The sequence below is a fragment of the Rhinolophus sinicus genome, linkage group LG07 (genome assembly GCF_036562045.2).
Source record: "Rhinolophus sinicus isolate RSC01 linkage group LG07, ASM3656204v1, whole genome shotgun sequence".
Lineage (NCBI taxonomy): Eukaryota > Metazoa > Chordata > Mammalia > Chiroptera > Rhinolophidae > Rhinolophus > Rhinolophus sinicus.
In genome coordinates this window covers 14,473,699-14,488,806 of record NC_133757.1, presented here as the reverse complement: position 1 = coordinate 14,488,806, position 15,108 = coordinate 14,473,699, and the positions used below count along the sequence as shown (strand labels likewise).

Sequence of the window (15,108 nt, the reverse complement as noted above, 5' to 3'; positions counted from 1 at the left end):
CAACTCAAGAGGTGGACTCTTACCCTCACCTGCTTTTTCAGCTAAATTGTTCAACCTGAATTGCATGCTATTAAGAATTGCATGCATTCTAGTAATCCAAGTGCCATTTTTCAATGTCTTTTGTTTAGTAACCTGTCTCTATGTGACCCCAACCCAACCTTACAAATTTCTAGATATCCAGCAAGGGCTGGTTATCAATCCCTTCCTGATTTGGGGGATGATAAGGCCTGTGACCCCTCACCCTTCCCTATAACTTACCTCACGCCCACCTCCCAGGCCTTGCGGAAACCTGGCCACCCAGTGGAAAGAAAACATAAGTTCTCTGGACCTTTGCTTCCTGTGAAATGGGAATAATAATTTTTATCCTCCTGTTTCCCAGAGTTGTGTATTTGTTTCAAATAAAATATGCTCAGAATTCAAATAGAAAGCAGTTAGAGATAAGATAATGGCCATTACGCCAATTGAAACTTCAAACTTTAAAAACATAAGTTTACTCACACACCACACAGTTCACTCATTTAAAGTGGAAATTTAATGGTTTTTAGTATATGTATAAAGTTTCGCAGTCACCACCACGATCGATTTTAGAACATTTTTATCACCTCCAAAAGAAACTCCATACCCATTAACTATCATTCCCCATTTCCTCCAGTTCCTCCCTCACCTCCGTCTACTTTCTGTCTATGGATTTGCCTATTCTGGCTCTTTTGTACATGTGGAATTTATACATTACGTGGCCATTTGACGGGCTGCTTTCACTTGGCATGTTTTCAAGAGTCATCCATGTTGTGGCGTACGTCAGTATTTCCTTCTTAAAAGCCAAATAATATTCCACTGTGTGAATAGATCACATTTTATTGATTCGTTTATTAGGTGATGGTAAGCTTTCAGAAAATATGAAGCTAGACCATATTTGTTTTAATTTTCAAGATAATCCCTTTCCTTTTATTGGTAGTGAAGTGCTATTATAGTAAATACTGTTATAGGGCAAAGATTTCCAAGTCTACGCATGGTCTGCGTTTTTGAACAAGTCCTTAAGCCTCCCCAGACTCTATGTGGAACCAAACATTGGAACAAACATTGGTGACTTCAGGGAATCACCAAAGGCTTTTAATCTATAAAAGTAGTATCTGTGGCTAGTCATTTTTCCTGTAGTTCGGCTAAGGATTACGACATTATCTCTAGTGATTCAAACTTGTTTCTGGTAGGTGTTTTGTGTTCATTTTCTCCTCCTGTGGTAGTCACCCCGTGGCATTCAAAAGATGTGATCGGTTGAAGTTATTTCCAGCCTGGGGAGTCTTTTTTTAGTTTTTGCGTGTGTGTGGCTGTTCTGGTTGTTGGTTTTACCTGTTGTAAATATTGATACCCAGCTGTGTTCATATTCCGGAGATAGGAAAGAAAATTCACTCTGCAGCTTTGCCGTCCGAGCTCCCATGGCACTGTGGCCGCTGTGGCCCATGGCAGAGTTTCTGTGCTGGGCGGACCCAGCCCAAGTGAGTCAGCTGCTGTGTCGGCAGTTCTGCTCACTCCCCTCCAGCACTGTTTTTGGCATTAATGCTCCTTAGGTACATGGAGGAGAAACTTTTCAAGGAAAACCTGAATTGTATTCCCCTTTGTTCGCTGCTCATGTCAGACATGAAAATGATGTTCCCCTTAAGAAACAGGGGCCCCTTACCAATTTTTAAGAGAACCCTGAAAACTAGGTGTTCACTCAGAGCCATGTAAGTGAGAGTGTGAGTTACTATGCTGGGTGCTACTTCGACAGGTGGGCCCATTTTTTAGTAGTGAGAAGACATGGGAGCAAGATGGCTTGATTCCTCCAATTCATGTGTGTACTGTCTGTTGCTTTCTAAACATGCACATGTGTACACACACACACACACACACACACACTCACACTCACTTAGGATTTTCTTTTTTCTCCCAGGGTTCTCTTGAACCTGATTTTTCCTAACAAATAAATAAATGTTTAGGATAGAAGGAGATAGCCTTGGGTGGCACAGGGATTAATTTATCCCAGTCCCCTTATTTCTTCTTCTGACTCCAAGTTCCCCTTTCAAGCTGAGAAACCCCAAATACCACAGTACTGAGACACAAGCAGGCTGCGGCTTCCCTGCCTTCTGCCCCATCACCGTTGTCCACAGGACCCATGATGGTTGCTCCAGGCACGTGCGCAATGACACTAGTGGTGGCTGCTCAAGTTATTCTTTCTGAGGGTGACACACAGTTGGCAAGTGTCATTTGGGAACAAGGGTTATTTGTGAATGGAGCTGATAAGCCTTCCCCCAAATTCTGATGTACCTTCCCATTTTGAGTGAGATGGTGTCAAGATTGGTCCTGCCTATGGGAATCCCATTGTTTTTTAATATTTTATATCCTTAGATGCTTTATATCCTTCCAGTGCGATTCCTCCTTTCACATCTTTTCAAAGCATTTCAATTTGATATGTTTTTATGCAATCAGCATAGTGCATTTCAACCAATATGGTTAGTTTTCATAAACACCCGAGAAGGTTTAAATAACATTTTCTCATAAATGAGCCCTCATTTGCACAATTATTCAGTTATTGCACCATGAAGAACCTCTGGAGTTTGATGTTGTCAGGAAACATATTAGCAGAAAATAGTATGTTATTATCTAATGCTAATAATTGGTTAGTAGAAATGGGAAAAGAAGACATGTAATTGGGTCTCCCGCGGCCAACAAGATGTGAATTATGAAACTGCTTCCAGGAGAAATTCCAGGGTTGTTCTAGAAACCTGTTATTTGCATTTTAAAACATTTGGTCTCCGTTGATAGGGGAGGAGTGGGTGCTGTTTATCAACACAGCTTCCTTTTTCAGGGCAAAGCTCGCCTAATTCCCTGAGTGGTAACTGCATCCCCAGACACACCCACTCCCTGTGTTGCCTTGACACTCTTTCAGTCCCGTTTTAGCTGCTCAATGTCTTTCCGTAGCAGATATGTTGATTTTAAAGGGAGGATTGTCTAGTAGGCGTCCCAAGTCCCCATCAGACTCTCTTCTCCCCTTGGCCCCTTGATTTCACACAGGGCTGCTCCTCATGGTTACCGGATTTCTAAAAGCACAGGAGCACATTTCCTCTAGTTGGATTCACACCGCTTTCTGTAGCCTGTGGTTCTTGGACTCAAACTTCTGCCTCCATAGCAGTCACTGCTGGTGACGGCATACGGGCTTGTATTTTTTGCCTGAACGTGTGAATCAACCCCTACTCTCTCAAAGTAACCGATGCGCACAATTGTTCCAGAGCTAGCTGGCATTGTGCTTGTCGGGAGAAAGTGCAGTGGTAGGGGCAGGGCCCGCAGTTCCATATGCAAATAATGGATATGGAGGTTGCAGGGAGAAGCTTCCCTTTCCACCTGCTGAGGTCATCCCTGTTGGAGGAAATGATGGGAGAGTTGCCGTGTGATTCTGTGCCAGCGTATGGGTGCCCAAGGAGCGAGGTTGGCCTTAGACAAGGCCTTCATTTAGTGTTCCAGCCATGTCTATGAAGCACTTCATTCATTTTCTGCATGCCTTGCCAATTTCCCAACTCTGGATAATGCTAAGGTTAGCCACTGCACTTTATTACCTCTCCTCCCAGGAAAGCCTTGACCTTCATTTAAGGAATATATTTGGTGTTGATACCAGGTAAAAAGTAAAAGCATCTCCTTTATTTAAAATTACCCAGATAATTCTTTTTGTGTGTGTGTTGTTTTTTTTTAACTGTATCCCAAACTCTTTACAACGCTATTGTGTACTTACTTTTCCTTCATTGTTTATCATACTATAATGAAAAACGTATGTTTTCCTACTTCTCAATATTTGATCTTGAGAAATATGTTTTACCCCCAGAAACCAAAACAAGTTGGCAACATTTTCTTTTTAGCCAATAAGCACCTTTTGAAATGATGCTGCAAATTCCCACTCATAGAAACCTTATCCCTGAGATATTTTTCCTTGGCCGTGTAGAGCTTATATACGATCAAAGAAAGTTTGTCCGTATGTCACTTCTTCTCCTTGACTGTAACTTCCTTCAGTAAATATGCCCTCGTTACATAATGGCCATATCTGTAAATCGAGGCCCTGCGTGGAGGCACATTGGATCTGCACTGAGCCATTTGATGACCCAGTGACTCCCTTTGTACTGTGTTGTGCTAGCCCCGCAGAGTGGGAGCATGTCGGAGTGGGGCAGGGCCCTCAGAAGTCATCCAGCAGCCAGCACCCTCATGTGACATGCCAAGCTGAGCTCCAGAGATAGAGGGCACACAGCTAGTTAGGGGGAGGTGGAGACACCAGGGCCCCATATCTGTCTCTGCTGCAATAGAGAAGTGAACTATGCTCTACAGAGGGCAAGTGGAAGAACGGATTTAACATTGTCTCCTTTGGTGTTCATTCTGTTTGCCTTCCATTTGGATCCTGGTCTCTTTCTCACTAAGACGAGGTCCTGGAGGTTGAGGGTCAAGGTAGATTTTTTTCTACATCCCTTCAGTGCAGGGATGGGGATGACATTTTCCCTGCTAATGCCACCTCAGAGCAGGTGCCTGAGTGACACAGACATGGGTGAGGGAAGAGGGAGGTGCTGTACGTGAGCCGGGCACTTGCCACTCCTAACTCGAGGCCCTTGTCTTCCATATGTGACGGTTCTGCCTACCTCTGCATGCACGCATGTGTGCACATGTGTGCACACACATACCGTGCACTCTCACTCCTTGTCACTTGCACACACACACGTTTTAGAAAAATAATCTTGAAAAAAAAAATGTTGACTACACATTTGCTATGTCAGTGATGGTATCCAGGGCTGGGGAAGAACGGGTTCATTTTGATTGACAAAAAAACGGTAGCTCGTCTGGAGCCCTGGTTACAGTTTCTTTGCGTCTCTTTTAAGTTGTTTAACAATATATTTCAAATGTAATTAGTTCCCATCAAAGTTACCTCAGCTTCACAGAGGTGAGAATTATCGATGGAGCTTAAACTAGATCAGCATGACCTATAAAGACCTGAACTCTTCTCTTGCAGGTTATGTATGTGTGCATGTGGGTCTTGGTAGGTTGGATGGTTGCTGTTGCGTATTTGTTTTTTTGGTGTCTTTGTGCACACATGTGAGTAAATCATATGAGGATTTTACCCTCTTAACAGTTTAAAAATATTATTTTTTTACTAGTTTGCTTCTTTAGGGGAATGACTATTGTGAATGCCCTTCTCTTAAATGGATTTCTTATTCCTCCAAAGATGCTGTGTTTTCAAAATAAAATTCTTCCACGTTATGCCTAGAACCCTGGACTCCTAGTTTTAAAATCCGGGTTTTAGTTTGTTCTTGTCTAGATATGGAGTCCTGGGTACATCTAGATTTAGGGATTTAAAAAAAAAAATCATAAAGAACTCAAAAACATGATTTCTAAGACCCATTCCATTTCCTTTCCCTCTTGCTTTGAGGACGAAAACACATGAAAAGCAGAACTCAAATGTATTAGTTGGGGTTCTCCAGGCTATGTATGTGTGTGTGTGTGTGTGTGTGTGTGTGTGTGTGTGTGTGTGATTTATTATAAGGTATTGGCTCACCCCGTTATCAAGACTGACAAGTCCCGCGTCTGAAGTTGATAACCTGGACACCCAGGAGAGCTAATGGGATAGTTCTACTCCAAAGGCTGGCAGGCTTGAGACCCAGGAAGAGCCAGTGTTTCCATTCAATTCCGAAGGCAGGAAAAACTGATGTCCCAGCTTGAAAGCAGGAGGCATTAACCCTTTTTGGGGGGTGGAAGGGTGGCGTCAGCCTTTTGTTCTATTCAGTCTTTCAATTGATTAGATGAGGCCCATCCATATTAGGGAGGGCAATCAGTTTTACTCAGTCAATTAATTTAAATGTTGAAACCCCAAAACCCCACAGAAACACTCAGGATGATGTTTGACCAAATATCTGGGCACCCCGTAGCCCAGTGAAGTTGACACATAAAATTAACCATCACACCAAACTTTTCTGAGACAAAGTTGAAAACTTTTATTTTTTCTTCCCATCTAAGAGGTGGGCTCAGAATTCTCCCAACAGCCAAAAGCAATTGGCCAAACTGGGTCTGAATAACATTATTTCCTACAAAATCTTTCTCTCTGGAGGCTTTAGTATTTTCAGGGCTTTTGTTTTTTAAATGCTTTTCATCTTCTTCTTCTATACTCTTTTGTTTTTTGTTTATTTTTGCTAGAAGAGCAAATTGTACTTTCCAGCTCATTGAGTTTCATTCTATTGTGTTATCATTTGAATATTCCCCAGCCACCTGTTGAAAGGGGACTGTAAGCTCATAAAGAAACAAAATAGTAAAATACACAAATATTGCTGCTTTCTCTAGCAGTGTTGATTCTCGATCCATGTGGCCGTGTCCAGAACTGGTCAACACACTGTGTCATCATCAGGTGCCGAGTGATCAGTGCAAATGAAACCCACCATCCCTTTTGCCTACCTTTTTTGTAATGTCTCCTTCCCCAGAAGAAATGCACCTCTTGAAATCCTCTGTCACAAATAGGCGGTGTTTCTAGGGAAAGCTGGGAAGCAAATTAAGCACTGTTAAGTATTCGTGGCCCCTAATTTCTGGGGACCACATGTTAAAGTAGGTCAGTATAACCAGTATCTTCAGAGACACTAGAGGAGAAGGAGAGTCGAGTAACAATTCTAGCAGGTGTGTAGTTGCTCAAGGTCCCCCTCCCTCTGTCCCAGACATTCTTATTTCAAAAAGTACCAGACACCGACCTGCTCTGATATATTGTCTTGGAACACCTCTCTGATCATTTCAGGAACATGAAACTCACAAGGCTTTCATTTACTTTCCTGGAGAGTCTCCAGTTTTTTCCGTCTTACCATGTGACTTGCTGGTGGCCAATTACTGAGGTCAGTCTCACTAAGGTGACTAGACTGCTCCAGTCCTGATGCTCCTCTCTCTCCTTGAACCCAACTCAAACCAGCTTAAGCAAAATGAGTTTATTGACCCATAGCTGAAAATCCCACAGTTTACATGCATCAGGCCTGGCTGGATCCAGGTGCACATATATCGGCACCATTTGCCCCAACTCGTGGCTCTGCTTTCCTCCAGGTTGACTTCATTGCATGCGGCAGCTTCAAGTCCAGAGAGATCTTATCTTGCCCCATAATTTGAACCAGCGGCTGTGGTAGGGGGGTGTAATATACTGAGTGCATTTGGATTGAGCAATCCTGACCATTCCCAGAGTTAGGGGTGGTGTCCATTCCACCTGTACCACAGGGTGTACTGTTATGAGAAAAGGCACAAATAGATGCTGAGCAGAAAACTCAGCAGACGTCTGCTTTTTAATCTTCAGAATCCATGACAGAGTTTTGTACTTGTCAGGAGGACTGAACTGCAGTTGTATCTCGGTACAGAATGACTTTGAATTTGTATATACACTTGAATTTGTTTATAAGACATCTTACAACCTCCCAAATTTGAAGTGGCTTACAGGGCTTCATACTATACAAAGGGATGGGAAATAATTAAGTAAGGGAATTAGAATAAAGAAAAGGAGGGTAGGCCCATAAGATAAGATGGGGGATAAGGTGAGTCTCACAAATTTCAAATCTGGCAGCTCCTGCAGGATTGGTAAAAGAGACCTGAAAAATTGGCTCTGAGGTTCTCAGGCATGTGTGGAAGAGTATCCAGATCGTACGTGGCGGTGTGTGTGTGTGTGTGTGTGTGACATTCCCTCATAAGCCACAGGCCCCTAAGGGAGTATAGGCCCTGTGGAGAGGCCATGGGAAGATAATGAAGATGATGTGGTCTGTGGTAACCTTAGATACATTTCTTTTCCAAACTCCTCTGGGGCACTTGCTCTCCGGAACTGGCCCCCTTTGCTCTCAGCATTGTGTTAGAAAACAAAGCAAGCAGACAAGGATTGAAACCCCTATATTGCTGGGTTCCTTCCAGGAACAATTGTAGGGTTAAACCTTGTTACTTTTGGTGGGAGGCTGTCAGGTGAGTCACTGCTGTGACAGGGCGGAATAGTATTACCTTAGATGTAAAGCTGGGCTAATCTTGCAAATGGACTCATGCTTGCCTGGTGACTCACGCCCCTGTTTACAAATGAGCCCCTGTTTACAGATGAGCGCTGTGGAGACCAGAGACCTCCAGGGATGGGCAGCCTGTGCTTCCTTTGTGGTTTGGGAGGCCCTTCCTGGGGGGCAGTCCTCAGGGCTCCAGGCATTGGTGGCTTTTTTTTTTTAATTTATTTTTATTTTTTTATTGGGGAATATTGGGGAACAGTGTGTTTCTCCAGGGCTCATCAGCTCCAAGTTGTTATTCTTCAATCTAGTTGTGGAGGGCACAGCTCAGCTCCAAGTCCAGTCGCCGTTTTCAATCTTTAGTTGCAGGGGGCACAGCCCACCATCCCATGTGGGAATTGAACCACCAACCTTGTTGGTGAGAGCTCCTGCTCTAACCAACTAAGCCGTCTGGCCACCCCTCCGGAAGCTCAGTGGCAGCTCGTTGTCTTCAATCTAGTTGTAGAGGGCGCAGCTCACTGGCCCGTGTGGCAATCGAACCAGCAACCCTGTTGTTCAGAACTCACGCTCTAAACAACTGAGCCATCCGGCCGCTCCCATTCGTGGCTTTTTAAATCTAGACATAGGGACAGCTGCCACCAGTGAAAGGCCCTGGAGTAGCCCCACTTTGTAGGTGAGGTGGCTCCTTCTCATTTGGGGAGTTCACACGGCCTTTGAATGGTTTTAATCCACCTGGATAAACCACCTGTGGGAGGACTAGGACATAGGATAACTATGTAGAGTTCTCTGGAAATGTGGCTGCTGTTTTATCGCTTTGCCCTTTATTTCTACTGACTTCCTATCTCCCAGTCGTCAGTATCTCACTGTGCTCATTCTGCTATTTAGTGAATATCAGACCATTAGATAATTGGGTCTTGTGTTCAATCTCATATTCTTCATCCTGAGTTCTGTTATTCAGGATTACGATGGGTGAGGAATTTGTGTAGGGAATTTTCCTTCATATACACTCTGGGTGATGAACACACAATGGGATTTATAGATGATGTAATACAGAATTGTACACCTGAAATCTATGTAATTTTACTAACAATTGTCACCCCAATAAATTTAATAAAAAAAACAAAACAAAGAAAACACAAAACTTCAAAAACTCTAGCGCAAAGAAGGCACACATCCTTTACAATGGGCACAGATACTTCCTTTCCTTTTTTTTTTAAACAATCAGAGTGATATTTCTTTGTTGCGAAACAGCTCTTCTTGGACCCCAGGTTGCCCTTTACACCCCTAAATTCTCTATCCCACTTATAGAACAGTAGCCGACACCTGGACAGGCAAACGAGTCTACACAGCAGCACTGTGAGTCAGCTGAGACCTGGTCCGTATTCCCCCTCTGCCATTGACTAGCTGTGTGACCTTGGGCATGCCCCTTAATGTCTCTGAGTCAGTTTCCTCCTCTGTGAAATGAGCATGATGGTACTACCTCTCAGGGTGTTGTGAGGAGCAGCGAAAGAACATGCACATCTCTGTCTAGAGTCACACAGGAGTAGGCAGCTGGTAAACTGAGGCAGTTCTCAGGACGGGGCTCCAGTGGGCTGGAAATTTAGTGCCCCACATACTTTTTGAGCACTCAAGGTGTGTGCTGTCAGCTCTTTCGAGGAGTCCAGAGATGTCAGTGGAGTTGCTTCTCTCAAAAAGATTACAGTCTGGCAGAGGGAAAGGTGTTAAAACAAATAGCTATATTGCTGGAGCCATATGTAATTGCATATTTGTAGGTAGAAATGTCAGCAGTACCACATGGCTTAAACTAATAGAAGATTGAGTAAGGTAAGTTAAGAGAGAGCGAGACAGAGAGAGACAGAGAGCATATGCTAGCCAGCTGGCTCACCAGAGGCCCAGTGCTCCCATGGCTGTGTCCATCTGGAAAATGATGGCCAGAGGTGGGAATAGCGGGAAGGGACGCAACACCAGAAAGGCTGCATGGAGGAGGTTGTGTTTAAGATGTCACTAGATGGGACCACACACTGGTGACAGGGCGGTGGAAGAGTTCTGTGGGGAACTGGAATCCTCCTTGCTTGGAGTTTGTAGAGTGTGGGTTAGGGTAGAAAGTCAGGCTGGGCCCTGAATGCCTTGGTGACCGCGTCCCCCTCCCTCTGGAGCCTCACTCTGTTCCCCTTTCTTCCTGGCAGCAGTGCCCCCTCCCTTGCTGCACTCAGGGACATGACTGTCAGCACCTCTACCCCCCCTCAGACTTCACTGTCAGCACTCAAGTCTTCAGGGACATGAAAAGGAGCCACTCTTTACAAAAAGTTGGGGAGCCCTGGTGTTTGGAGGTAGGTCGCACAGCAAAATGACGGTATGAGACGAGCCAGCTCTGAAATGAAACCACCCATCCAAAGTTTACCTCGAGCTAGGGCAGGGCCCCGTCCACCATGGTCCCTGAATTCCCGCCGGGTCACTGTCATATCGGGTGCCATGATGTCTGGGTGTACTGACCACAGATAGGTTTATCATAGCCATAAAAAGGCCAGTTTATGAGAAGAGGGAGGGTAGAGGGTGGTGCTCGCGTGAACCCAAGGTGCCTGCCTGACTCCCGCACCTGACTTCCCATAAAGGCCGCACCTGACTTCCCCTAAAGGCCGGTGGTCCAGTGTCATGCGTAGCTTTTGTGAGAATGAAGAACGATGAACAACGCATTATCCCATTAAACGTGACCCCCAGGAAGTAATTTTCTGGGGGCTCTTTATAGCTTCAGGTGGAGAAGTTATCCTCTTAACTTTGCTTTTATTATTAGTCATTTAGAACTTACAGATTTTCCTTTAGAATTCAGCGTGCTGAGAAATGCTCGCTCTTCTGCAATAACACCTTTCTGAGGTCGCAGTGAATGGCTTTTCTCACAGATGTTGCTCTCCCAAGGACAGGAAGCATTGTTAATTTTCTTTAAATAATTCAATACGTTGTCAATACCTCTACACTGCTCCATGCTTGGGAGTGACAGTTCTCTTCAAATTAGTTTTTCCAAAGAATAAAGGACATCTAGAACGTGCTTTCATCTTCAGAAAAGCAAAAGTCAATGCAGATAAAAATTTTAAGGTAACTCTTTAGTCTTAAACAGCAAATGATTTAGTACTAATGCTAGCTTTTTTAAAAAAACAAACAAAAAAAGGGAAAGTGAATATTTAAGAGCCAATTAGTAAAGTCCTCTATCTTTTAAAAACATTTATTGTGTACCTACTATGTGCTGGATGCTATGCTATCTATTAGGGTTACAGGGATAGAAAACAGGCCTAGAGTATATGAACACGTGTGTGTGTGTCTTGCCGTGGTAGAAGAGGTGCACTAAATCATTTTTAAAAGCTTGTTCTAATTGAAGTAGTACATAGCCCTTTAAGAGAACTGGGGATGTAGAGAAACACGCAGAAGCAAATGTGAACACCCACAATCTTTTTATGTGTTCATAATCTCTTAATATTTGGATGCATTTCTTTCTCCCCATTCATGGGTCTAAACTTTAAAAGTTTCGCAAAGTAGAAATTGTACAGTTTTGTATTTTCTTTTCACTTGACATAACACAAAGACTGCTTTTGTACACTATCATGTGTCTTAGTTCTGGTTAATAGCTTTATGGATTGGTGTCTTGTGGACATCTCTCTGCCTTGTCTACCCATTCCCCTTTTGGCCAGATGTGAATAAAACTGAGGATGTTTCTGGAGTCTTTTGGAAAGCCCCTTCTTTCCTCTGATTATGCCTGTGTCCAGATTCCCTGGAGCCCGGTGTGTGTGTGTAAACCCTGTGTCCTTCAAGTGGCCTGGGTCTGACAGGGCCCGATGGAAGCTTCTTCTCAGCAGCCCCCTCCCTTGTCCGGCTTTTAATAAGTGTAGTTGTTCGTTCTGACTATCAGAAGGCCATACCGAACATAGCTATTCCTTTACCGGGGCCCGGCAAATGGTAACTCATTAATCTTTGGTCGGAGTTATGAGGTAGATAAAGGAGAACCAGGCACTCATTTTGAGTATGAGGAAAACGAAACAGAAAGACTGGGTTTCTGCCTTATGCCTGGAGATCCGCAGGCACAGATTAGATCCTCGGCGCCAGTGACAGTCTCATTTTCCAGCTTTGCCCCTCAGAACAAGGAAACATCTCCTGGGCAAGTGCCAATATGCCCCACTTCCAGGATTGGGTCTAATTCCCAAAATGGGGACTCGGCCAGACACAGAGACACCACTCACGGGCTCTGTGAACTTGTGCAGGTTACCCACCTGCTCTGTGCCTCAGTTTCAACATCAGCGAGGGGGGGGCGGTGTCCCACTGGGGCTGTTCTGAGCATCAAATGAGCAAGCCTGTGGAGTGGGGCTTGGCCAGAGGAACTGGCATGCTTGGTCTGGCACAAGTAACTGGCATTTTTATGGCAGATTTCTTGGGGAATCACGCATAGATAGCGTGTCCCTGTGATGGGCCGGCCCCTGCTGGGGCAGCTCAGTTGTGCAGCAGGGTTTCCATGTAGCCTGTCACAGCAATTACTTATGTATCATTCGTGTACTTCCTACTTCAGGAATTGGAGTGGTGTGTGGAAACCCCCATCCATAGCATGGGTGTGCTAGAGGCGGCCCTGGGTTAGCGTAGAGGAAAGCACACATGACTGGGGTCAGCTGGGTTTGAGTCCAGCGTTCTCTCTCACCTGTGTTGGAAAGGTGCTTTACCCTTCTGGGATACAACCCCTGTGTCTATAAGAAGGGGATGGCAATGGAATGCCTGCCTAGCGATTTGCCTATACAATCCTTTGCAGCCTGAAAACCCTAAAAGGGAGGTGCAGTGATTATTCCCATTTTGCCAAAGAGCCACAGGGAGGTTAAGCACCTTGCTTAAGGTCACACAGCAGAGGGGTGGAGCTGTAGAAATGCTGTTAACAAAAGACCCTGGCAACATCCTATGGTTTGGAGTCTTTCGCTTGCTAAAGCAGAACATACTGGGTGCTGTTGCCTACGCAGCCTTCTCGGGAACTGGGAGGAAACATCCAGAGTCCAGTTTTTGCTTTACAAGTTCCACATTCTGGATACTTTCTGACCCCATCCATATTTAACTTTCATTGTCCCTTCTCACTCTTTCCTTGCAGTTCAGCCTCATTCTAACCCTTTAGTTCTCTCCTCGAGGGAAGTAAGGTTGGTCTACCAGTTGAGTAAATATGACTAAGAAAGTCAATACCCACCTGGACAGGCATGACTCACTTCTTTCTAGTTAGCTATTCCTGCACATTTTAAAGCTAACCATACAAAGTCATTACATTGGGGCTATTAACCTGTTTGATAGTGACAATCATAGGGTGTGGCCCATGGCATAAATGTGTTCAGATAAGAAAGAAAGTATTTTTTTCCTGTAATTGCTTAGTCAATACCATTTTCACGGAAATGCTTGCAAACAATCTTTTAAAAAGTTCTTTGTCCCAATCCTTCCCTTATTCCGTGCTTCCTTCCTCTTCAGGACTTATACAGACTTTTCTAATCGGTAGGGATATTAGCAAGATGGTAGGCTGTGTGGGTGTCCCTTCTGATGTTTTGGTTGTGTTAAGTTAACACTACCTTTTGCTAGTGTTAAGCCTATTTTTAGGGAATGTGTGAGTATGAGCCTGTGTGTGTGTGCGTGTGTGTGTTGTGTGTGAGTGTGAGTATGAGCGAGTGAGTGTGTGAGTATGAGCGAGTGAGTGTGTGTGTGTGTATGAGCGAGTCTGTGTGAGTGAGTGTGTGAGTATGAGCGAGTGTGTGTGTGAGTATGAGCGAGTGTGTGTGAGAGTGTGTGTGTATGAGCGAGTGTGTATGAGCGAGTGTGTGTGTGTGAGTATGAGCGAGTGTGTGAGAGTGTGTGTGAGTATGAGCGAGTGTGTGTGTGAGTGAGTGTGTGTGTGAGTGTGTATGAGCGAGTGAGTGTGTGAGTGTGTGTATGAGCGAGTGAGTGTGTGAGTGTGTGTGCAGGAGGGGTATATTATTATTGGTACTTGCTCATTGACCTCACACACAACGTTTAAAGAAAGAAGAGACTTCTGCTAACTGCACAGCTAGTCACATAGACAGGGAGTAACCATTCTGCTGAGGGGAAATGAAACTTTTCTTAGGTTTATTAGACCACATCCTATAAATCTGTGGCTTTATTATATGTCTGATTTCTAAACAGCATGGCATCACGGCTGAAGCTTTATTTTTGCTTGTTAGTCATTGAAACAAATATAGATATTGCTTCACTTCCTTGGTACTCTATTTTTCAATACTTGTTATGTGTGGAAAACTCTGGATTTACACAACAATATGCATTAGAAGGGAAGTGTTCGCTGTGTAAATCTCTGCATTATAACCATGGAGTAGCAAGCATTCTGTTTGCTGAAATGGTGAGTTTGTCCTCCCATTCATGTCTCCCTGCTGGGTGGGGAGCACTGCATAAGTTGTGTCCAAGCTGTCAGTCGTGTAGGGGGCTCTGATATAGGGGGTACGGGGGGGGGGGGCTGCTACATCATGGTCACAATGCTCTGGGGATGTGACTTCATTGATTACATAGAGAAGCAGGATGAGAAAACAGTAAAAATACTTCTCGAAGGCAAAGTTAGTATTTTGATATACATCCAAATCAGTGTTTTAAAAGATGTTTTAAAACTCATAGGTGGGCTGATAGCATATATGCATTGTTTTCTGTTTAAATGACCTCTCTTGTCATAGAAATACTTTTCCTACATCTGTCACGAAAGACTCTTCATAAAGCTTCTAATGGTCATCCATTCTAGGAGTGGGTGTCCCCCGGTGTGCTTAGTCACTGCTCCAGTGCAAACAGACTGTTTCCAAAGTTTCACTATTACAGAGCATTGCATTTCACGTGGGACAGGGTGTGTGTTGAAAACCGCGAAGACAAATGGCTCCAGACATTTCAGAATGCCCTTATGACGTGTGTCACCCATGGCTTAGCCAGCACGCCCTGGATCTTTCTGTGCATGATCAGCAAATTCATGCACCCCCCGCCCCACTCCCCCCATTCATTCTCAAAGCGAGGTGGCTAGGGGACCACCCATGTTATTTTGTTATTTCTCCTTCCTCTCCTTCCCTATTTGCATAGCTTCTTTGTTGAAAAATGAGCT

At 44.3% G+C, this 15,108-nt stretch overlaps 1 protein-coding gene across 37 annotated transcripts in view; it reads left to right on the top strand.

The window, feature by feature from the left end:
* The window catches only part of TCF7L2 (transcription factor 7 like 2), a 192,289-nt gene that overhangs the window by 108,748 nt on the left and 68,433 nt on the right, over positions 1 to 15,108 (top strand). For 13 of the 37 annotated variants that reach the window (XM_074339031.1, XM_074339029.1, XM_074339032.1 and 10 more), the window contains one exon: positions 10,184 to 10,327. The exons of 20 other annotated variants lie outside the window; for them this stretch is intronic. In XM_074339031.1, the coding sequence (XP_074195132.1) occupies positions 10,184 to 10,327 (144 nt within the window). The remainder of the gene's footprint in view (positions 1 to 10,183; positions 10,328 to 15,108) is intronic. 4 more of the 37 variants (XM_074339028.1, XM_074339027.1, XM_074339035.1 and 1 more) reach the window with 1 other exon arrangement.